The sequence below is a fragment of the Leptodactylus fuscus genome, chromosome 5 (genome assembly GCF_031893055.1).
Source record: "Leptodactylus fuscus isolate aLepFus1 chromosome 5, aLepFus1.hap2, whole genome shotgun sequence".
Lineage (NCBI taxonomy): Eukaryota > Metazoa > Chordata > Amphibia > Anura > Leptodactylidae > Leptodactylus > Leptodactylus fuscus.
The window spans coordinates 116,558,979-116,584,824 of NC_134269.1; the positions used below are offsets into that span (position 1 = coordinate 116,558,979).

Consider the following 25,846-nt stretch of genomic DNA (forward strand, 5'->3'; position numbering starts at 1 on the left):
GGTGAAGCACAGTACTGAAAGTGTAGTGTATTTACTCTAGGTTATGGCTATATTAATATCAGTTGCTCTCATCCACCATAGGATGAGAGCAATGGACATTAAGAAACTGATGCATATGAAGCCCCCTCTGGTGTCTGTCTTCATTCAGCCTCATGTAAAAAAGTAGCAGTAGTGTGAACGTGCCCTTACTTACATGTTTATCAGCTCATGTTCTATTGGTATGATTAACCTCACGTTGAGTTAAAGGGATTGTTCTAACAGTAGGTATTAATTTCCAGTTTGTAGGATAGGTCATCAATATTGAACTCTGGTTCCAACTATGAACATTATGGTCTAAGTGATAATCGATAAATGCTATTATTTTTTTAGACAATGTAATATTATGTTGCTTCTGCACTTTGCATGTAAATTGCTTTAATATAGACTACTGCAAAGAGGTTGGAAATATCTATCAACAGTAGACTGGTTGTCACCACAGACTATTTGTAGTAGAAACTCAATCTAGAATGTATATTTTGGGCCAAATATGTTTATTAAAGAAATAGGTATGTGTTTCTTTTAAGCATATTGGAGAGTGTATTCACATATCCATTTGCATTTCTAATTTCTGATTTTTTTCCCCTTTTTTTCTATTTTTTACCAGCAAGCTGGAGCTAGGAAAGATTCAAAGTGAATTAAAGAGGTTTGTACGTCTTCAGACGAACAAATGAAAAGTTGTACAATTTTCCAATATACTTTCTATATCAGTTCCTCACATTTTTTTTCAGATCTCTGCTTGCTGTCATTCTTTGTTTACTTGCAGTGGATAAAAATCAGTCCATGATCATGTGACACACAAAGGTGCCCAGCTTGTTACAGTCACAGCACAGTAAGGGGGCATTCACACTTGCACCCGGTGTCCGCCCTGTGTCATTTCGCCAGGTTTCTGTCCTCAGCCCTGAGAAACTGGACAGGGAACGGTTTTAAATCTGACTGCTGGGTACCCGTTCCCTGTCCAGTTTCTCGGGGCTGAGGAAACCTGGCGGAGTGGCACAGGGTGGACACTGGGCGCAAGTGTGAACACCCCCTAATCAGACATCTTCCTGCCTGGTAACATGCTGTGCACCTGTGTCCATCACATGACCATGGACTGTTTTTTTCTTTAAACCTGGTTTATTGAACACACCATGTAATACAGTGTATACTACCATAAAGGATACAGAATGCAAAAAAAAGCAATATTCAAGGATTTATCTTCAGTCATGTATTACATTATTAAAAACCATGATTTTTATCCACTAGAAGTAAGCAGAATGAATGACAAAAAGCAGAGATATAGAAAACTGATACAGAAAGTATATTGGAAAATTGTCAATTAAATTTGTTTGTTGCTGTCTATTATCGATATTTGTCTGAGGCTAATGCCCCAAATAGTGGGCTGGAACAAGAGGTGACTCATTACGGTTTTTCCTGCAGCACATTTCACGAAATGCCCACAGAGGTTTCCTATGCGGACTTTCTGCTTCCATTATAAGTATAGGGAAACCAACAGTGTTTCCGTAGGTATAATTGACATACTGCAATTTCCAAAATGGTGTACATTTTGGAAGACACAGCGTGTTCGCTGCGTGTATTTATCTGCAAGGTGTGGATGAGATTTGCCACAGACAACCCCTTTAAGTGTGCAAATTGCAAAAGAACAAGACTACAAAACCGCAGAGAACACTCAATTGTAAAATACTAGTTTACAAAGTTACATTCACACTCAGAGTATATATCCTATGGCTAGACTGACATGAACAATGGTGAAAACGGCTGTGAAAAATATGCATTTTCATATATCCCTCATACATTACAGTGTATGAAGGGATCGGTGAAATTAATGTACAAGGGAATAAAACAGAACATGACCTATATTTTGACAGTCCATTACAACGGACCATGAAAATATCATTCAGTAGAACAGACCCATTTACAGACAGTGAAATTAATGTGGCCATGAATATAAGGTAAGAAGTTTTAAAGCAGATCCCTTGAGAAACGCTTTACTATATATCACAGATATGATTGAGTTACTGCATACAAATAATGACTTATTATGTTCTTATCTCCCAAAACAAATGAATGTAAACATTTAAACCTACATTGTGGTAGGAGGAAGGTAGACAGTAACTCTTTTCCAGGTCTGGAATCTTTCAGAAGAGTACATAGAACTTTCTGTATAATGCAGACAGCCAATGCTAGGAGGTACACACTCCTCTGTAACCTGCTGCCAGTCTCTTCCGTTATTTAAGGAGTACTGCAACTGAACTGTGTGGGAATCACTATAAGGTTTATTACATCCCATGTTCAGCTCAAATTGTAAAGAAGTAGATGGCATAACATGAAAATCCCAAGTTTCAGCATACCGAGGTTTTCCTGTAATACAATAAAAATGTTTTGGTTGACAATGAGCTGTACACTCCCCATTTTGTAACTGTTGGTATATTGTTGTCTTTTATTAACGTTTATGGTTTAAAAGACTGAATAAAGCATTTGTAGCCATGAAATCTATACAAAATATTACAATCTACTTATTACTACACATAATTACTGTAGCTTTAGTCTTTCTGAAGAACTGAATATGCCTATATGTGCAAGACTTCATACATGAACAAGATAAGAAAGTCTTGCAGATAATGTTATACACATTTACTACATAAGAAACACATTCACTTGATACAATGATAAGGGGAGCTTTGAATAACAACAATTGTGATAATTTTTTTTTCTTGCTGATATTCATGTAGACAAATATCTTATATTTACATGTTTATGATATGTTATAATGCTTGCTAACCTGTGTCATTCTTGCTAGGTATGCAGCTTATTCCAATGGCAGGTATTTAAGTCTAAAATTATATATCATGCAAAAATATATTTAAGAATGCATACCTAGATTCTCTGAAAACACAAGAGCAGTATCCATAGAAAGACAGTCAATATCTACTTGGCCTCCTTGGATTCTGTACCAGTTTGCTTGCAAGTCAATAGAGCCATCGAATTTGTCTTGAAATCCTGCCCTAGAGCTGTCATTCATTCCAATGAGGACATCATCTAGTGCCCACTGACCAGACTGTTTCCCTGAAATAAGAAAACCCAAAAATTAACAAATTGCTCAAGTGGTCATTAGCATTACCATTTACCATTTCCTATGATATATCTAGGCAATGGCAGAATTGCTTTTTTTCCCCATTCTTCCACATAAACATATAATCAGAGTTAATCAATAAGGTATATATAGACAACAATGATGCAACTGAAAAATGTAACTCATTTCTAAAAAAAAAGTCATCCGTCAACTATATTGACAGAAAAAAAAAAAGTTCTTACTTTATGAAGACAATAATTAAAAATATGAAAAAAGGCTTGGTTCTTCAAAGGTTAAATATTTATATAGCTGACACAGAAGTAACCAGTAGTATTAAAAAAAATTTGATTGTTAATAATGGCACTAACAATCTGTCACAGCCAGTGGAAATGAAATACATTAAGCAGATCAGAGTTAACTGTTCGTGGTAAATACTACAACTGTTGGTTTAACTTTACTATGATTGTGTCCAAAAAAAAAAAGCAGGACTCATCGCTATAGAGGATAGACATCCATCGCTGCCTCAATTGCTGACTTGCTTTGCATCGTGATAGCATTTGAGAGCGGTGGCGTAAGGTCGATGGATCACCTTTAGCTGGATATCTGGATGCAGCCCAATGTCATGCAATCACCTTCCACTCTTTTCCACCATAGGCTTGGGATGTAGAGATGAGCAAACAGTAAAATGTTCGAGGTTCGATATTCGTTTCGAGTAGCTCCTCAATATTTGACTACTCGAATCGAATATCGAACCCTATTATAGTCTATGGGGGGAAAATGCTCATTTCAGGGGTAGGCAACATTCGATTAAATTACACTTACCAAGTCCACAAGTGAGGGTCGGGCTGGATCCTCCGAGCAGTCTTCTCCTTGCAGCGTCCCCGCGGCATCTTCCGGCTCTTCATTCACTCTGCCAGGCATCAGGCCTGGGCAGAGCCGACTGCGCATGCCTGCACTACAAGCGGACATGCGCAGTCGGCTCTGCCCAGGCCTGATGCCTGGCAGAGTGAATGAAGAGCCGGAAGACGCCCCGGGGAAGCTGCATGGAGAAGACTTCTTAAGGTAGGAGAAGAACCAGCGTTGATTGGCCGACTGTATAGCATTCGGCCAATCAATGCCGGTTCTGCATCAAACTTTTACATTCGAACAGCGAGTGGTACTTGATCGAGTACGAGTATTTTGAATACTGTAGTATTCGATCGAATACCTACTTGATCTAATACTACTTGCTCTTCTCTATTGGGATGTAATGTCCAATTTTGCTTGCAGTACAGAATGGATCACTATGCAATGCAGAGAAAGGTTATCCTCCAGCTTCCTTCTCAACTGTTCACTTGGAGAATGAATAGAAAGGTAGCTTCAAATGTGCATGATTCTCTCTATTCACTTCTATGGTAATTATAGTAGGAGCTTTTTTAGCACATCCTATGACTATTCCATAAATGTCCAAGGTGGGATATCTTTTAAAGTTTAACTCCCTTTTCTTTGCTATTGTGTTAGGTAGTGTGTGAACATTTTTATAATATACTTTATTATCCCATCTAACTTCTTTTTCAATATAAAACAGGCTGTAACATTCTTCTTAGCAACCCTCTAAGCTGTTACTATGGAAATTCTATACATATTTGTGTTGTAGAGCTAAAGCATTTATCAAAGGAGACGGCCACTTTAAATGGCTGTATCTTTTGTTGTATACCATCTAGAAAAGTGGCTCTAGTATCACTTTCTCAGCCTTCATATGACGCTAAGAATGAAGTACTAGGTCTAACAGAACGTGAGATATCACTAGTTAAAAATTACATTCCCGACTGTGTTTTTAACTAAAAAGGAAGAAAGTCCACAGCAGCAGGGTATAGGCGGATGCTTAGCCCAGGCCTCTGGTAACATCTCCACGTAAGTATCTAAGGAAAAATACAGCACTCCGTAGTTTAAAAAAAAAAAAAAAAAAACTATAGTGAAATTTATTCCATGTGTATAGGCAGCGTTTCAGCTATGGTGAGCCTTTGTCAAGGCTTGACTAATAACTTACCGTGCTGTGGTTGCCACCACCTGAAAGCAGTGGAAGAGGTCTTGGCATCACGAGGTAACTCTATAGAAATTAATTGTGGATCCAAATAGGAAAGAAAATCCAGTTCTCGCAACAAATTCCAACTGATGCCGTTGTCATATGTGTACTGAACAACAATACCTGAAGGTTTGACATTAAAATAATAAAAAATAAAGTAAATACTCATATAGTATACAATTCCTGTAAATATAACACGGCAGGAGCTGTACTGGGAGCTTTAACAACATATAAAATTACTATGTTTTAGTTTATCCATTGAAAATGACAAATGAAAATGATAGTGTAAACTTTGCAGAGAGCTGTTCTATATCGCCAAGTATAGTTCACAGAGCAATGTGTATGTTGTTTTAATGTGAGAATAAAATACAGATACAATGATATCATGCTTGTACAGTCTTCATCCATAGCACTTTCACAGATAGCTTGGTGGGCACAATTATAATTATTTGCAAGTTCATGTACAGTACTCGTGTACGCTAGACATAAACTGCCTTGACATTAAGATCAGTAGAAGGCCAACATTTGTCCAGATCAAACAAAAGCCGCTTTGTTTCTTTCCTTGCATAGAGGAACTGCCTTCTACTTGCTGTGCAGTGAACTGCAGCACAGCTCTGCGCAAGTAAAGGGAGCCTTCACACGGAGTTTACGCTTGCTCATTCTGAATGTAAAACTCGTTCAGAGTGAGCAGCGTTAAAACAGATCCCATTGACTTCTATGGGTGCCGGTATACGCACACTACCCATTGAAATCAATGGGAGGCTTTTTTACCTATTTCTTTCAATGTGATACGCGTGTATCACATTGAAAGCAATAGGTAAAAAAGCCTCCCATTGATTTCAATGTGTAGCATGCGTATGCCGACACCCATTCAAGTTAATGGGATCTGTTTTTTACGCTGCTCACTCTGAACGAGTTTATTACGTTCAGAATGTGCAAGCGTAAACTCTGTGTGAAGGCTCCCAAACAGGACTGTGCTAGAGTTCCCTGACTAGAAGGTGGCTTGGGGCACTGCTGTGCTTTATAATACTTTGAGACTAATGGCCCATATAGCGAGCCGCAGCCAAAAAGTCTGTGGCTGAAACACATCACATTTTTTTCCGCAGTGCTTTTCACAGAAAGCCTGCAAAGTTTTCCTTTGAGGACTTTCTGTCCCTATTATACCTACATGGAAAACATCAGCATTTCCATAGGGATAATTGACATGCTGCGTTTTACAGAAAACCTCAGTATTTCTGCTGTGGACATTTTTTTGTAATGTGCAGATGGGATTAGCCAGAATCTCATTCACTTTGCAGATATTCTAAAACTATGCATTTATTCATTGTGGCATGTCCTCAGTGGCAAAAATTCTGCATTTCCGCTTTTTTGTTGCAGATTTTACTGATTTTTTTTGAGACAAGAAGAGACAGTTGACTATGCTAGAAAACCTGCTAAATATCAACTATTAGAACAAGCATGTCAAGGGTTAGGTCAGTCTAATTAGTAGTAAATAGGTTTGTATCTCTTATGTAAGTTTAATAGTCTAAAATCTACTTTTAATCCAATTACAAATGATTTATGGCTTGCAGCAACTATACAATTCATGATTCAGATATGCTCTGTTTAACGTTTTACATTTTATATCCATTATTTACAGGGAAAAGCGGAAAGGCGCCTGTAGGATGCAAATTATGCATGTAACAAAGCAATTCACAAATAGAAGGGTTTGCTCAGAAGTCCTGTTTATCTCCTCTTGTTAGACAAAATCTCTGTGGTGTCTGTTTGTGGCTGTTAACATCCCTGCATCAAGAGAGGTCAACCTACCTTCTAAGTAGGGACCCATGCAGAGTTAATGGGTATCTCGAAAAGCAAAGTATCAGACGATTCAAACTAAAAGCATACACTATTTCTTTCTTGTCTCACTTATGTAACAATTTTGGCAAGAATCTTTCTATGCTGCTCAAAAAGAATTTACAATTGTTGGTAATGCTAATAATCACAATGCTCTTTATGTTGTTAATTTTGTTGCTTTGTTTCGGCGGATACTCAACTCTGTTTTTATTTCAATAGGGAGAAAGCTGTAACAAAAAAACCCCACATGTACAAATACTGAATGCTTTTACGTGGTTCTTAAAACTGCTCCTTTTTGGACAAAAATTATGTATTTAATGAAAAATTTTCCCATAATTTTTCATACATTTTTTATGACATGGTAGTGTTCATGAATGAAATTACTTTTACATAAACATGTAGCAAATACATGTATCACCTTATAACTTCAGGGAGTGCGGTAAGTTTTATGTATAAAATCCCTTATACTGTAGAATGAAATACATGTTTTAATCATGTTTAGATCAAGACTCTTAGAAAAATAGTGAGATGATCTATTGCCATCTAAGGGTTCAGCTACGATGTATTTCTTTGACACAAAACCATTTCAGACTTGTAGGCAATAAAAAATGATTTACCTTCATTTCTTGACTTTGGTTTCATACAAGACGAACCAACATTTTTACTTCCAATCTGTATATAAAACTGTAGTAATCTGTAAGAAGCAAATTGAAGCAAGTTGAGGATTTGAAAGAATACACTACAAATCTTATTTTTTTTTTAAATAATATAATCAAAAATGCTTTCCAATGTGCAGTTGATAAAGCAACCTCCAATTATAAAACAACTTTTCATAAAGGAATAGTACAGGTGAATATAGTTCATTTAGTAGTATATCTAATTAAAGAAATAAGTATCTTTTTTTATAGAGAAGTCTATGGAGAAGGAGGGGGGAGGAAGAGGCTGCTGGAAAGATACACAAATATCTGCTGCTAAATTCTGCAACATTGAGAGTGAGAGCTCTTCCGGCACTGCTGTATCTTCAAGATAAAATTTTTCCCTCCGTACAAATGAGACAATAAATCAACTAACAACATCTTACTCTCCACTCCCCTCTGCTTTGACTTCTGTGTATGAGCTGGATAAGGAGATGGATCCTAAATAAATAAACAGTCTACGTGGAGGAGGGGAGCAGCTTCATAAGTAGAGAAGGAAGCATAAGACAAGGTTTCACATGTACTATTCATTTATAAAAAGTTTTTTTTTTTATTGGAGATATGCTTTAAAGCGTACCTTCAATTATAAACAAGTTTTCATAAATGTATAGTACGGTTTAAAATATTAAACTTTGTCATATATCTTACTAAAGAAATATGTTTTATTCTCCACTTTTCAGGCAGTTATTTTCTCCATATTAGTCTTTAAACAGGGGATGGGGTAGAAAAGATACTCAAATAATTGCTGCTGTTACACTCTGCTTAAAACACTGCTATGTTGTAGGCAATACATCAATTATCAAATGGCAAGCGAATCTCACCCCCCATCAATATATAATTTCTCTATTTGTGTGTCCGTTGTTGTTACTATTGGGACCTGTGGCCTCACAGCAACCAGTCCGCATCCTTCTTTTTCAAAATGTGAAAAAGAATGTATGGCTAGATCTGGCTGACTGCTGTGAGATTCATCAGAGAAGCCAAAGCCAAGTGTGGAATGAGAAAAGGATCCTTATACTTCTCCTTTCTGATAAATCCACTACTGTAATTGGCTGAAAAATGCTGCAAAATCTGCAACAAAAAACATAGCTCATTTGCAGTATGTCAACTAAGTCTTTCTGCGTTCAGATATAGCTGTTAGGGCTCGTTCACATCTGTGCCCGGTGTCTGTTCTGCAGGTTTCCGTTTCCTGCACAAAACAGAGGCAGGAGACGGAAACCTGCAGGAGTCTTTCTCACCCATTCATTTGAATGGGTTTGAAAGCTGTCCGGCTGTGAGCGGCGGTGAGCGTTTTATGCTCTCCGCCGCAAAACCATTTTTTAAAATCCGGACACAGAGTCAGACATGCAGTACTCTGTGTCCGGATTGAAAAAAAAAAGGTTTAGCGGCAGAGAGCATAAAATGCTCTCCACCGCTCACGGCCGGACTTGGTCTGTGGTTTCCGTCTTCTTGCATGCAGAAGACGGAAAACACAGAACAGAGACCCGAACGCAGGTGTGAACCTAGCGTTAGTCAATCATCAAACATGTACGGTCATAAATTGCTTATTTTCTGTACCAAAATATATACTCATGTATCTGCTATAAGTATTTCCCAATCAGCTTTGTTCCAGACATAAATTCAGCATTACTCTATTTAATAGTTATGTCTTAACTTAGGGTACCTTTCTCCTCTACATTTTTATGCAGGAAACAAGGACACTTCTTGGAGGTGATTCTTTTTCACGCTCCGGTGTACTTTTTGGAAGGGTGTTTGTGACAAGTGATTTACATAAGGTGATGACTGGGATCAATCTTACCTCTGCCTTTGCTGTTCTGTAATTAGCACAGAATTTGACAGGAGCTTTTACAGGGTCATCATTCAGTCTAAGATCTCTATCTAAGCAAATTATGGTTGCATGAAGCTCATTTGGTTGCAGGGTATTTGCTAAGACTGACGCTGGTCTTAATATTGTGTGCAGATGCAACATTGTTAGCATTAGGAAGTTGTGGGTGACAGAACTAAAATCTATGCAAGTCACTAACTAGAGTAGTTATGAGGTACAGCTTAGTTTTCTGGTGTGGGTTATAATAAATCTGTTTTGCTGTGGCATCTCAGTCCAGGCACTCCATGATCTCTGACCTGCTTTGCCCACTTCTCTTAAGAGTCGAAAATGGACAAAGTGATGTGTTTTTGGCACAATTGGCCATGCTCCAAAAATGTGCCCATTTTGAGGCATAAAATTGACATGGACAGCTTAGTAAATTCCTTCCAACTCAGTACCCTTGAAAAATACTTGAAATCCTGTCTAGCTAATAAGATATACAGTAATTGCAATACCTGAGCTACCATTCTGCCCACATGAATAATTGCAGAAGTCATTTATTTTTATGCTGAAGCTGATCATATTTACGTGTACATCAGTTTTTGATATTTGTACAACAAATTAGTGACGTTTTCTTTTTTGCAATCATTGGCCACAGTGGTAACTACCACAATATCACTGTCCTATAACTGCAGTGGTCTCCTGACACAAGAAAACATTAGTGTGTTGACATCAGGTGGACTGGCAATAGAGAGGAATAAGCAGCTGCTACTGGGTCTGGAGGACTGTGAAAAGGTGAGTTGACTTTTTTTTTTAATTCCTCCCTACTATTTACAGCAAAGGGAAACTTTTTAAATAAGTTAGAGAACCTCTCTAATAAAAATGGAGCATGCTCCTGGACAAGGCAACCATGTGCTCTAGGTCTCCCTGTGAGTCCTTCACTAATGCTAGAGACCCCTAGTGTGCACCGCATTGAACATTGCTCAACATTTTTGCAACTAGAAGTTGTGGTTTCAACACACTAGTCACAACGGTACTCCATTCACTAACATTAATGAAAGAGTTGCAGGATGATCCAGTAATCTTTTGTTTGCCTGACTGTAAACAAAATTATGTCTGGGGGGCCCATACCTCCTCTTCACCAGCAATGCCCCATTTGCAAATTAAAAAATCCCCTTATTTGGCCTCCTCACAATATATTACACACCCTCTTTACTGGGTCCCAGATAGTATAATGTTCCCTTTATTTGCCCCCACATAGTATAATGTCCACTTTATTTACCCCCACAGAATATTACACCTTTACTCGTCATGGTACAATGTATTACTTCCATTATAGGCCCCATACAGTATACTGCCCCCTTTATTGACCCTCACAAAATATTAACCCCTATACTGTTTCCCATCTAGTATACTGCCCCTTCAAAAATAATATTGCCCCCTTCTTTTTTGGCCCCCAGACAGGGACATGTTAGGGCACTACCTACTGGATTATTCCAGCAGGTATCGACCAATATTAACGCATCCGATGCTTCTTTTCAGGCCACTCTCCACTTTAGCCTCCAAATCGTACTACATGTTACATCTCAGCACTAAAAACACTGAAGTTGTGGGCAGGGTCGAGGATAGGTGAGTAAAATATCATCTGCTACTTGCTGGGATAGTCCAATGGGTAGCAGCCGAATGAAGAATAAGAAACCCCCCCAGTTTCTGCCAAGAAGCTTTCTGAGGGGACAGCCTAAGGTCCCCTCATGGCAGGTGCTCCCCTGGGTCAAGTTGAGATCACACATAAGTTAATGACATTATTTGCAAACATATCTGATATTTCAAGTGAAACCTGATTCCTCATGACATGACAATACACTTTATTTTTTTTTACTCACAGCAAATAGAACATGGATCTAGTTGTATAAATGTTTAATGCCTATAATTCACAAGCGTCCTAGTATTTGTCTTATACGTTTCTAAGTTTTTATAGTACATAAGGAAGAACAACAAAAAAAAAAAAGACTACCAACATCTGAGGCAATGTGTAAGAGCAAACTATGTGGCGTATATTCACATACAGTCAACTGGAAGTTTGTTCACCTGGTATGTGTTGTGTCCAGAGGTGCAGTTCTTGCTTCTCTTTTTCCAGGTCCATTAAAATAAAGAGATTTTCCATCACTTAGCACTCCGCAGCCTGTGCCCACCTGTCCTCCAGTGATTTTATACCAAAGCTGGCTAAGTTTGCCTTCAAACCTATCAAACATTTCATTTGGATTTGGTTTGTTTGAGACGCATGTACCATGTTCAGCTAAAATGAAAAGAAATTCTTTATTTGACACAAGATAAAATGTAATCATTTCAGGGCTGGGACTTTTTATCTTTTTTATTTTTATTCATCCTTTTTTAATTTTAATATCTGAGAAAATGTAAACAAAAAAAGGAGGGAAAATGTTTTTCACATTTTTCATTTAAAAAAAAAATAGTTTTCCCTCTCCATTATGGTAATTTTTATGCAGGTAGTGGATAACAAATACTGTAATGTCAACTGGAGTGAGAGTAAAACCTGTGATATTGGCATGGTATTTTTTTTATATATTTATATATTTTAGAAATAATATTATGTCATATATAAGTACAGAGAGATATGTCAGTACATTATGCATATGAATAATTACACTATTAATGAATTTAGACAAAAAAAATCCTCAAATTTGAGTAAGGGGAAACCATTGAGATATTGAAAAATCAACAAATAGAGACATCCTTTGAACATTGTCACTGGTATTGGGAGACACTCTGCGAAGGAAACCATATCGGCTGTAAGCAGTAAAAGCAGTAGTGGGACCAAGGAGGAACTGACATAGAATATAAGTTTGAAGGGAATAGTGTGCCCTCCCTCATACAGCAAGGGTATGAATACTAAAAATAAGTAACAACGCCGTCATTGTATACAATAATTGAGGGTAGTCTGCATTCTAAGAACAGTTTTAATGAAGTCCCTGACTGGTGTTGGTTGGATGCTCCTGAATCATTAAGAGGCTCTGGCCAGCATTCTAGTATGAGTTATGGTAAATTTTGGTCTCTGACCTACTCCGCTCACTTTCATATAAAGTGGTAAGTGGGCACAGAAGAAACGTGATGCATCTTTCCACCCATCTATGTCAGAAACCTGGTGTAGATGGGTTAGTAATCTTCCCCATTATCTCACGTCAATTTATGAAGTTCTAATAATGTAAAAACCTTTCTAGATATATAAAATAAAAGCAGTACATAATCTTTGTTCCATCACACTTCGGTATATTCTAAATAAATCTGATTATTTTCTTTATATATGCAATCAGATTTTTACCTGTGTACCCACGATCACAAAAACAAACTCCAGAAATACAATCCCCATGACCATTACAGTAATTCGGACAAGGTTCAGAGATATAAACACCATCCAGGCCAAAAGCTGGGGCATTTTTTAATGAGCTGCTTTCTTGTATCCATCGAAATCTGGTTTTACTAAAATAAAGAGATAGAGGCGTTAGAGGTGTTATGGTATATGTCCATATACAATCTGCCATATATACACATATTTGAATTAGTTCAGGATAATGCTAGCTATGGCTTTACCTACACTAAAGTAATATTAAAAGAAAAATACAAGGAACCTTCATTCATTCATTAGTTGTTTCTTGGCCTAATCACCCATATCCAGTAAATTACATGTAGGTCAATAATCTTACACCTGATCAGCAGAGGGTCTTACATGGCATGAAATGGCTAACAGATGTCCTCATAATGAGATCTGAAAAATGAATGTAACTTGCAGCTGTGTATCACATATGATGTCCATAAAGACAAAAAAATAAAAATTGCTCTCTAGCAAATGAAGAAAACAGTGACCTTTTATTTGTATAATGACTAACATTATAACAGTATCATTTATTACTTGATTCATAACCATAGCTAAAACTGATGTTTATCATGTGTAAATCAGCAGATGTCAGGGATTATTCCATTTGTCCCATGTTTCCTGCCACTGCAATGGACTGCTACAATATTTAAGCTTGTTTTGTTATGGATTTAGGTATTCCTGGAGGTTTTTATGATCATATAGTTATTTATAGTCATTAGAAATATTTTGTAGTAAAGAAATAAACAAATTAATGATGCAAAAAAATCTGAATAAATATGAAACCCATTCTCTGACAGCTACATTTTCTGTAAAAAGTCCATTTATATAGTTGTGTACTATATGTCCTATTATGTCCCTGCATAAATGGCCTTTATTTAGTGCAGAAATAACCTTTTTAAGAGTCATTTCTAAATCTGACAGATGACAATGTGTCCCCACTGGCTATTAAAAGGTGGCAAAAGATATGACAGGGTGACTCTTTTCATAGTGTTAATTGTTAGTGATACAATTTTAATCTGCGCCAATTCTCAATAACAATGTAACAACCTCAATAACAATGTAACACTAAGGCACAATAGGAATAGAAACTATCGGCTACCAACCACTGGACACTCACATGCAGAGGGCTTGAGACCACTATGTGGCTCCTGGACTACCAGCTGGACAACATTGACTTATATAAAACCAATTAGTGTCATGAAGTAAAAAAAAAAAATCCAAATGTTCTAATCATATATTTTATGCTTACATTTCAGCAGAGTACTCTTTTCTAATTAGTAATATATAGTATAAAATAAATATATAACCTCTCCATTATGCTCTGGTATCCTACAGATCCGGCATAATCTATCTGTACCAACATACCTATGATTTTCTGCAAATCTACTACTTGTTCTAAAACGCTGCATACAGTGTACACGATGATCAGCTTGAGAAAGACTCTGTTGGGTTGAAATATTGCCTCATGTCTGAGGATTAAAGAGTCCGCATTTTTAGACAATTGGAGTGCTGTGTTTTTTTTGGACTTATTGATTAGTGAATTCCTTTGGACCGGAAAGATACTGCTGCATGCTCCATCCAGTGGTGTGGTATGTATTGCTGGTTGTGCTACTTATTTCTGTTGCTTTATAAAATATAGCCATAAGTAAGAAGACAATATAATTTTTTCCTTTAAGGCTAAGGCTCTACGTAGCGGGCCGCAGCAAAAAAGCGCTTTGGTAAGAACCACTGTGGAAACGCATCACAGTTTTTCCCGCAGTGCTTTTCTCAGAAAGTCTTCAGAGGTTTCCTCTGCGGATTTTCTGCTTCCTTTATACCAACAGGGAAACGGCCAGTTTCTGCTTCACTTATAGTTATAGAGAAACTGCCAGCGTTTCCATAGGTAGAATTGACGTGCTAGAATTACCAAAAACAATGGTTTTGAAAATCGCAACATTTCTACTGCGGGTATTTTTCTGCAATGTATGGATAGGATTCATTAAAGACTGTAAAATGCCACAGTTTTTGCCGCAACGTTTCTGTCACAGCCGAACAATGGTGTTTACACCATGTGGGGTCCTGGCCTAACTTTCATTAAATACACAATATCTCTGTAGCAATATTTTTCTTTTTCTTACTGCTATACTTGACTTCAAAGTACTGAAAAATAAGTTGATACTATATCAATGTTGCTGTTCATTATTGTGATGATGAGTATATGTCTTATATTAATTATTATTATTATTATTATTACTATTATTAGAGATGAGCGAACACTAAAATGTTCGAGGTTCGAAATTCGATTCGAACAGCCGCTCAATGTTCGTGTGTTCGAACGGGTTTCGAACCCCATTATAGTCTATGGGGAACAGATACTCGTTAAGGGGGAAACCCAAATCCGTGTCTGGAGGGTCACCAAGTCCACTATGACACCCCAGGAAATGATGCCAACACCTCTGGAATGACACTGGGACAGCAGGGGAAGCATGCCTGGGGGCATCTAACACACCAAAGACCCTCTATTACCCCAACATCACTGCCTAACAACTACACACTTTCCACATTCAAAAAAACCTCTATCAAAGTGGGAAAATACCTGGAAACCTTCTTTACTCCCCAAATGGATGGACACAAACCCCAATTTAAGCTCAACAAACAGTAACAACCACCCCTTTAAATCACGTTCCCCATGACAACCACAAATGGAATAGGCAATGGGAATTCCAAAAGCCCTCACCCTTAACTGTCATTTTGAGTGTGTGTGTGTGTGTGTGTGTGTGTGTGTGTGTGTGTGTGTGTGTGTGTGATGTGGTAAGACCTTCCAAAATTCACTTTTCTAGCCCTTAACATGAGCCCTTCCAAACAAAGTTACATGACCTTAAGCTGAGCTACCAGCAGAGATTGAGGCCCTTGGCATGAGTAGAGCCTTGCACCAGCAGTGTTTTTGGCACTTAGGGTGAGTTGAGCCTTGTACCAGCGTGTGTCCCTTAACATCAGGCGGGCCCTAAGTTCTGCGCTTTGCACAAAAGTTCCACATTAACTAGGCTGAATGGTACAAAGATTAGTAGGCCCGAGAACCAGGAACAGGTCTTGCAATGGCTGTCGGATAACGCTTAAAGCACATTGTCCACCAGCCAGTCAGCCTCTACCTCCTCTTACCCAACAGTCTTGTCCTCCTTCCACCCAAAATTCCCAATCTTCTCAGAACAATAACCCCAACTGTCCCTGCTCCCCAGAGCTGTTCTCCCTTCCTTTGACTGTACCGCAACCTGCCCCTCCATTTCGCGATTCCACGGACCTAACAGACGAGTATCTGTGTCCAGATGCTCAAACACTAGAGTCTCCTCCATTCCATCTCCGGTCGATTTGGTGGCGGATGACCAGCAACCCACCCTCATCGACGACGATGAGACGCAGTTGCTGTCAGGGCAGCCAGTTGACATGCGCATTGTGCAGGAGGAGGAGGCGAGACAGGAGTTGGAAGAGGAGGTGGTGGACGACGAGGACACCGACCCCACCTGGACAAGGCAGATGTCAAGCTGGGAAAGTAGTGTGGATGTTGAGGCAGGTGCAGCACCAAAAAGGGTAGCTAGAGGCAGAGACATGTCCAGAGGCAGAGGTCAGCTGCTTTGCCGAAGCCAGGCCAGACCCGGAATGTCCGAAGATGTTCCCTTTTGTACCCAGCCCAGAAAAACTCCCCCATCGAGGGCACGTTTCTTGAAGGTGTAGAGTTTTTTCAAGGAATGCGCCGAGGACAGATATAGTGTCGTCTACACAATTTGCCTCTCGAAATCGAGTAGGGGCCCTGAGAAGAGCAACCTGTCCACCACTTCAATGCACCGTCATTTGGAATCCAAGCAATGGAATCAGTGGCAGGCAGCAACGGCAGGACAAACGTCGCCCGCCGTTCATGCCACTGCCTCTGCTCACAGTGCTGGCGATGCACTCCAGAGGACGAGCCAGGACATCACTTCATCTGCCTCCGCCACTTTGTTGACTTCTCCCTCATCCTCCCCTGTTTCTGTCTTATCTCCTTCTCCTGCACCATCAAAGGTACCATCAGGCGCTTCTTTACAACAACCCACCATCTCTCAGACATTGGAGCGCCGGCAGAAATACACCGCTAACCACCCACCCACGCAAGCCTAGAACGCCAACATCGCTAAACTGCTGGCCCAGGAGAGGTTGGCGTTCCGGCTTGTTGAAACTCCCGCCTTCCCGGACCTGATGGCAACTGTGGCACCTCACTATGCCGTCCCTAGCCGTCTCAACTTCTCCCGGTGTGGCGTCCCCGCCTTGCACCAGCACGTGTCACTCAACATCAGGTGGGCCCTTAGTTCCGCGCTTTGCTGCAAGGTCCACTTGACCACCGACACTTGGACAAGCGCCTGTGGTCAGGGATGCTGCAGTGCTTATCTTTAATGACAGGCAGGGTGAATGTGGTGGAGTCTGTTCCCCGGGTGCAAACTGGGGTGGCCTATCTCCTCTCCCAGGCCAAAATTCATGGCAGGAGTAGACTGAAACCCTACGACGCTGCAACCTCCACCACAGCTACTAGCGGCAAACGCTAAAACACTGGTGTGGGGAGACGTCAGCAGGCGGTGCTGAAGCTCATCAGCTTGGGGGACAGACAGCACAGTGCCTCCGAGGTCAGGGATGCCATCCTGGCTGAGATGGCATTTTTTTTTCCCTGCTACACCTGGGGCCTGGCATTTTTACGCCTGTGATAATGGCTGGAACCTGGTAGCGGCTCTGGAGCTTGCCAGCCTCCAACACGTTCCATGTTTGGCCCACGTCTAACCTAGTGGTGCAAAGTTTTTTAAAAACATACCCAAATGTACCGAAGCTACTGTTGAAAATGCGGCGCTTGTGCGCCCACTTTTGCAAGTGCACAGGAGTCGCTGCTAGCCTAAAAACACTCTAGCAAGGCCTACATCTGTCCAAACACAGGCTGTTGTCCGTCATTCACACACGCTGAAACCCTACAATACCATATCTTGAGCAGGGTGTGTGAGCTGCACAGACCTTTGATGGAGTTCCATCTACAAAACCCAAGGGTTCCTCAAAGTCAGCAACCAAAGTTTCTGCACCATGAGTTTCCAGGGGTGGCAGATTTATGGCTAGGGGAAGAGGCATGGATAGGGATGATGTCTAGGGGCAAAAGCAGTGTGGATGTGGAGGCAAGCTAAGCAGGAAAAACTGGGGGTACAAGCTAAGGCATGGACTGGGGTGATGTCTAGGGGCAAAAGCAGTGTGGATGTGGAGGCAAGCTAAGCAGGAAAAACTGGGGATACAAGCTAAGGCATGGACTGGGGTGATGTCTAGGGGCAAAAGCAGTGTGGATGTGGAGGCAAGCTAAGCAGGAAAAACTGGGGGTACAAGCTAAGGCATGGACTGGGGTGATGTCTAGGGGCAAAAGCAGTGTGGATGTGGAGGCAAGCTAAGCAGGAAAAACTGGGGGTACAAGCTAAGGCATGGACTGGGGTGATGTCTAGGGGCAAAAGCAGTGTGGATGTGGAGGCAAGCTAAGCAGGAAAAACTGGGGGTACAAGCTAAGGCATGGACTGGGGTGATGTCTAGGGGCAAAAGCAGTGTGGATGTGGAGGCAAGCAAAGCAGGGAAAATGGTGGCTAGAGGCAAAGGGATGTCCATAGGCAGCAAGGGCAAAGATGCAAAACTCTCCCGTTTCAAGAATTTTCCTGACTTGTTTCCCCACAAAACATTCCTGGGAGGAGGGCTGAAACACCACCCTCCTCCTCCTCCGCTGTTAGATTTACCCCAGCTACGAGCTGAAAACGCTGCAACACTGGTGTGGGGAGACGTCAGCAGGCTGGGCTGAAGCTCATCAGCTTGGGAGACGGACAGCACACTGCCTCTGAGGTCAGGGATGCCATCCTGGATGAGATGGCAATTTGTTTATCCCCGCTGCCCCTGGGGCCAGGTTTTTTAGCTTGTTGGAGGGCTCTGGAGCTTGCCAGCCTCCAACACGTTCCATGCCTGGCCCACATGTTCAATGTAGTGGTGCAATGATTTTTAAAAACATACCCCAAATTAGCTGAGCTAAGGGTGAAAGTGCGGCACTTGGACACCCACTTTCCCAAGTCTACAGTACCTGGAGCTAGCCGCAATACACTCCAGCAAGGCCTACATCTGCCTGAAGCACCTACTGTTGTGCGAGGTCACCACACGCTCTAACCCTAGATACCGTATGTTCAGCAGGGTGTGTGAGCAGCAGAGACCTTTGATGGAGTACCAGCTACAAAACCCAAGGGTTCCTCAGAGTCAGCTCCCTCACTTTCTGCACCATGAGTTTCCATGGGTGGCAGACTTATGGCTAGAGGCACAGGCATGGATAGGGGTGATGTGTAGGGGCAAAAGCAGTGTGGATGTGGAGGCAAGCTAAGCAGCAAAAACTGGGGGTACAAGCAGCCGGTGACATCATCACTGACAAGCACAGCTGTCTGTCAGCTGACAGGCTGACTTTCACCAAAATGAACAGACAATGGATAGACTCATCATATACATGTCAGTTACATGACAAATTTAGTGCAATTTGCAAGTCCAAGATGGTTTGGAGATCTGCGGAGAGGAATCTCACCACCTCTTGCGGGTGCCATCATTTGGAAGGCAAGCCCTGGGCTCAGTGGGTGAGAGCAAGCGCAGGATAATCGTCGTTTGGCCTGGCGGCCACTGCCTCTTCCACTGTTGACAGGGCTGGCGCTGCAGTCCAGACCAGGAGCCAGGACACCTCCACATCTGCCTCTGACACTTTGGGGAGTTCACCCTTATCCTCACCTTTTCCTGCCATTTCTCCTTTTGCCCGCGCCATCATGCGCCTCTTCCCAGCAACTCCCCATCTCCCAAGCCTTTCATTTCATGCTAAAGTACAGCGCAACCCACCCACATGCCCAAGGCTTCAACGGCCTCATCTCAAGAAATCTGGCCCAGGAGATGTTGGAATCCCGGCTGGGGGACACTCTGCCCTTTTTGGGCAGAGTGTCTACTGCGCCACCGCACTGTGCCGTCCACACCAGCACTTTCCCCCAAACATGAGGCGGTCCCTAAATTCAGCGCTTAGCCCTAAAGTTCCATGTGACCAGTTACGAATGGACAAGTGCATGCGGACAGGGACGCTACCTTTCAATTTGGGCACAGTGGTTGAATGTAGTTGAGGCGTGGACCGGGTCGCAAAATGTGGTGGCCTGACTTGTCTCCCCACACAACATTCCTGGGAGGAGGGCTGAAACACCACCCTCCTCCGCTGTTAAATTGACCCCAGCTACGAGCTGGAAACGCTGCAACACTGGTGTGGGGAGACGTCAGCGGGCCGTGCTGAAGCTCATCAGCTTGGGGGCCAGACAGCACACTGCCTACAAAGTGAGTCATGCCATCCTCGATGAGACGGCAATGTGGTTTTTGCCACTGCACCTGGGCCCAGGCATGTTGTCATGTGTGATAATGGCCGTAACCTGGGATTGGCTCTGTAGCTTGGCAGCCTGCAACATATTCCATGCCTGGGCCACGTTTTTAACTCATTGCTGCTAATCTTTTGAAAAAGGTACCCCAATGTTCCTGAGCTACTGGTGAAAGTGTGGCGCTTGTGCGGATAGTTTTTAAAGTGTATAGTTGCCGCTGCTAGCCTCTATGCACTCCTACAACGCCTGTACCTGCTGGAACAACGGCTGTTGTGCGACGTCTCCACACTGCTGGCACTAAACATATCATGTGTTGAGCAGAGTGTGTGAGCAGCACAGACCTTTGATGTAGTTCCAACTCCAAAACCCTCGGGTTCGTCAAAGTCAACTCCCTCAGTTGCTCAACCATGAGTGGCCATGGGTGGCAGACTTATGTGAAATCCCATCCCATCCATTGCACTGGACACGAAACATTAGCATGCGCTCAGCACAACTTCGGATATGGCAGATGCGTTAAGCAGGGTGCAGGGTACAACACAGACCAGGCCCGAGCACCAGGAACAGGTGTTAGAAATACTGCAGCATCTGCCATTTCCTTCCAATTTTGGGGTTTTGGACCCGCCACCGACTTGTCTGGACCTAAGTGGGGATCATGAGACACAGTTGCCATCAAGGCAAGCTGTGGTCATGTGCGGTTTGCAGTAAGGGGGCAGTGCGCAATTGGAAGAGGAGTTGGTGGATGACGAGGCCACCGACCCCACATGGACAGGGGTGATGTCTAGGGGCTAAAGCAGTGTAGATGTAGAGGGAAGCTAAATCAACAGAAAACCTGGGTAGAAGCAAAGGCATAAACTGGGGTGATGTTTAGGGGTGAAAGCAGAGTAGATGTGGAGGGAAGCTAAGCAGCAAAAACAGTGGGTAGAAGCAAAGGCATGCAAAACTCTACCCTGTTGGAAGACTTATTCCTAGGTCTGGAACACGTTAATGGCCCCCCTGGACAAATTACTGCCACTCAGGGGCCTAGTGTCACCAGGAGGGACAAGTATAGGCGCATGTTGTGGGAATACCTGGCCGACACCAGCTCTGTCCTCTCCGATCCCTCTGTGCTCTACAGCCTAAACTTATTTTCTCATCTTTTTTTCTGAACTGCACATCTCTTGCCTGCTTCCTTTGGGATCTTAGAAATGGTGGTCCACTTCCACAGATGGTAACTTCAATAGACAGTGTAACGGGAGTAGCTGAGGGATCGCTGTCTTAACCACTTTTTGGCACAAAATTAACTTCCAAAGCCAAATATGGTGCAAGTATATGATGCAAGGACACCTACACACCTATCTCTGACACATTGGGGAGTTCACCCTCATGCGCCCTTTTGGCCTGCACCATCATGCGCCTCTTCCCAGCCACTCCACATTTCCCAAGCTTTTCATTGCAGGCAGAAGTACAATACAACCCACCCCCATGCCCAAGCCTGTAACAGCCTCATCGATAAACTGCTGGCCCTGGAGATGTTGGTGTTTGTTTATGCTTCTGGAGACCCAGGCCTTCCGTCAGCAGATGGCAGCTGGGGCACCTCCCTATGCTGGGCCTAGCCGTTACTACTTCTCTTGGTGTGCTGTCTCTGCCTTGCGCCTGCATGTGTCCCATAACATCAGTCGGGCCCAGAGCTCTGCGCTTTGCTGCAAGGTCCACTTGACCACCGACACATGGACAAGCGCCTGTGGTCAGGGATGCTGCAGTGCTTATCTTTAATGACAGGCAGGGTGAATGTGGTGGAGTCTGTTCCCCGGGTGCAAACTGGGGTGGCCTATCTCCTCTCCCAGGCCAAAATTCATGGCAGGAGTAGACTGAAACCCTACGAAGCTGCAACCTCCACCCCAGCTACTAGCGGAAAACACTGTAACACTGGCATGGGGAGATGTCAGTAGGCCGTGCTGAAACTGATCAGCTTGGGGGACAGACAGCACAGTGCCTCCAAGGTCAGGGATGCCATCCTGGCTGAGATGGCATTTTTTTTCCCTGCTACACCTGGGGCCTGGCATTTTTGCGCCTGTGATAATGGCTGGAACCTGGTAGCAGATCTGGAGCTTGCCAGACTCAAACACGGTCCACGCATGGCCCACGTTTTCCAACTTGTTGGTGCCATGTTTCTTTGAAACCTACACCATTGTGCCTGATATACAGGTCAAAGTGGGGCCATTTTCGTAAGTGAGAACTAGCCTCTGCTAGGCAGAAAACATTCAGAGCACACTCCTCTCATCTTCGCACCGTTGGCTGGCGGAGGAAGACGAGGGGGTTGGAGTGGCATCTGATGTCCCTATCCCACACGAGGCTAGAGGGTGCACTTCAGTGCATCCCATTGCTTCACCACAAATGGTGTGAAGGGGAGTGGAAAATGGAGGAAATGGAGAGTGACCCTTACAGTTGGGGCCAGCAAAGGCATGCCAAGTAACACACTGGCACACATGGCTGACTTCATCTTGGGTTGCTTTTCAACACATATTTCACATCATGAAGAACAAATAATACTGGATTTTTTCAAGCCTCGAACCCCGGTCTAGGTCTAATGTCTGTTCCTTTCTTATATTAGGGGAGAGGGAAAAAAAATTACTTCAGTGATACGTTTAGCGTACATAGACTGACTATTAATGTGTATCCCACTTAGTGTTGTTAGGGTTACACACCGTCACAACCTGGCTAAAGCTTCTATAGCTGTTAATAAAGTCAACATAACTTTACGGTATCCAAAAAGACAGCTGGTACCGACAGAGAGCAAGACAAATGTCACCCAAAGCTGTGAGCTCTGAACACCCACAGTGACTTTGGCGTCATCATCATTATAAGGGAGCGGGTGGTAATAAATAACTTGGCAGTGCCTAAAACCCAAAAAGCTTATACAACTATATTTACATTAAGATACACAAATGAAACTTTTCAGTAGCATGTCATGAGACAAGCTGATAAGCTCTTCCTTTGTGCAGTGCTATTTGAAAGTTAAACGCTGCCTTTATTTTAATTCTGGAGAAGGTGCAGACATTAGATTTAGAACATGTTGTCTTCATTGTCCAAATCCTCTATATAGGTAACGTGTTTTTCGGGCCGAGCTGTCTGGGAACGAGCTGGTGCAGCACTGACAACCTGGGTGAATATGGCAAGAGCCTGAGATGTAGGGTGAATGAATCCCCAAATTATTTGTGGAATTCCCAGTGAGACAATGGCACTGTATACCAGTATTAAAAATTGTGGGTGCACATAACCCCCATATATTCTTTGAATTCCCAGTGAGACAATGGAACTGTATAGCAGTAGCAAAAATTGTGGGTGCACGTAACCCCCATATATTCTTTGAATTCCCAGTCAGACAATGGCACTATATACCAGTATTAAAAATTGTGGGTGCACATAACCCCCATATATTCTTTGAATTCCCAGTGAGACAATGGAACTGTATAGCAGTATTAAAAATTGTGGGTGCACGTAACCCCCATATATTCTTTGAATTCCCAGTCAGACAATGGCACTGTATACCAGTATTAAAAATTGTGGGTGCACATAACCCCCATATATTCTTTGAATTCCCAGTGAGACAATGGAACTGTATAGCAGTATTAAAAATTGTGGGTGCACGTAACCCCCATATATTCTTTGAATTCCCAGTCAGACAATGGCACTGTATACCAGTAGTAAAAATTGTGGGTGCACGTAACCCCCATATATTCTTTGAATTCCCAGTCAGACAATGGCACTGTATACCAGTATTAAAAATTGTGGGTGCACATAACCCCCATATATTCTTTGAATTCCCAGTGAGACAATGGAACTGTATAGCAGTAGCAAAAATTGTGGGTGCACGTAACCCCCATATATTCTTTGAATTCCCAGTCAGACAATGGCACTATATACCAGTATTAAAAATTGTGGGTGCACATAACCCCCATATATTCTTTGAATTCCCAGTGAGACAATGGAACTGTATAGCAGTATTAAAAATTGTGGGTGCACGTAACCCCCATATATTCTTTGAATTCCCAGTCAGACAATGGCACTGTATACCAGTATTAAAAATTGTGGGTGCACATAACCCCCATATATTCTTTGAATTCCCAGTGAGACAATGGCACTGTATACCAGTATTAAAAATTGTGGGTGCACGTAACCCCCATATATTCTTTGAATTCCCAGTCAGACAATGGCACTGTATAGCAGTATTAAAAATTGTGGGTGCACGTAACCCCCATATATTCTTTGAATTCCCAGTCAGACAATGGCACTGTATACCAGTAGTAAAAATTGTGGGTGCACGTCACCCCAATATATTCTTTGAATTCCCAGTCAGACAATGGCACTGTATACCAGTATTAAAAATTGTGGGTGCACATAACCCCCATATATTCTTTGAATTCCCAGTCAGACAATGGCACTGTATACCAGTATTAAAAATTGTGGGTGCACATAACCCCCATATATTCTTTGAATTCCCAGTCAGACAATGGCACTGTATACCAGTATTAAAAATTGTGGGTGCACATAACCCCCATATATTCTTTGAATTCCCAGTGAGACAAAGGAACTGTATAGCAGTATTAAAAATTGTGGGTGCACGTAACCCCCATATATTCTTTGAATTCCCAGTCAGACAATGGCACTGTATACCAGTATTAAAAATTGTGGGTGCACATAACCCCCATATATTGTTTGAATTCCCAGTCAGACAATGGCACTGTATACCAGTAGTAAAAATTGTGGGTGCACATAACCCCCATATATTCTTTGAATTCCCAGTCAGACAATGGCACTGTATACCAGTATTAAAAATTGTGGGTGCACATAACCCCCATATATTCTTTGAATTCCCAGTCAGACAATGGCACTGTATACCAGTATTAAAAATTGTGGGTGCACATAACCCCCATATATTCTTTGAATTCCCAGTCAGACAATGGCACTGTATACCAGTATTAAAAATTGTGGGTGCACATAACCCCCATATATTCTTTGAATTCCCAGTGAGACAAAGGAACTGTATAGCAGTATTAAAAATTGTGGGTGCACGTAACCCCCATATATTCTTTGAATTCCCAGTCAGACAATGGCACTGTATACCAGTATTAAAAATTGTGGGTGCACATAACCCCCATATATTCTTTGAATTCCCAGTGAGACAATGGAACTGTATAGCAGTATTAAAAATTGTGGGTGCACGTAACCCCCATATATTCTTTGAATTCCCAGTCAGACAATGGCACTGTATACCAGTAGTAAAAATTGTGGGTGCACGTAACCCCCATATATTCTTTGAATTCCCAGTCAGACAATGGCACTATATACCAGTATTAAAAATTGTGGGTGCACATAACCCCCATATATTCTTTGAATTCCCAGTCAGACAATGGCACTGTATACCAGTAGTAAAAATTGTGGGTGCACATAACCCCCATATATTCTTTGAATTCCCAGTGAGACAATGGCACTGTATACCAGTAGTAAAAATTGTGGGTGCACGTAACCCCCATATATTCTTTGAATTCCCAGTCAGACAATGGCACTATATACCAGTA

General features: G+C 41.9%; 1 protein-coding gene across 4 annotated transcripts in view; it reads right to left on the reverse strand.

Annotated features, from left to right (window-relative positions):
• The window catches only part of RELN (reelin), a 372,556-nt gene that overhangs the window by 70,717 nt on the left and 275,993 nt on the right, over nucleotides 1-25,846 (reverse strand). For all 4 annotated transcript variants that reach the window (XM_075274073.1, XM_075274072.1, XM_075274071.1 and 1 more), the window contains exons 29-34: nucleotides 12,841-12,998; nucleotides 11,592-11,799; nucleotides 7,625-7,701; nucleotides 5,139-5,297; nucleotides 2,914-3,102; nucleotides 2,124-2,397 (exon numbers count right to left, since the gene is read on the reverse strand). In XM_075274073.1, coding sequence (XP_075130174.1) covers nucleotides 2,124-2,397; nucleotides 2,914-3,102; nucleotides 5,139-5,297; nucleotides 7,625-7,701; nucleotides 11,592-11,799; nucleotides 12,841-12,998 — 1,065 coding nt within the window. The remainder of the gene's footprint in view (nucleotides 1-2,123; nucleotides 2,398-2,913; nucleotides 3,103-5,138; nucleotides 5,298-7,624; nucleotides 7,702-11,591; nucleotides 11,800-12,840; nucleotides 12,999-25,846) is intronic.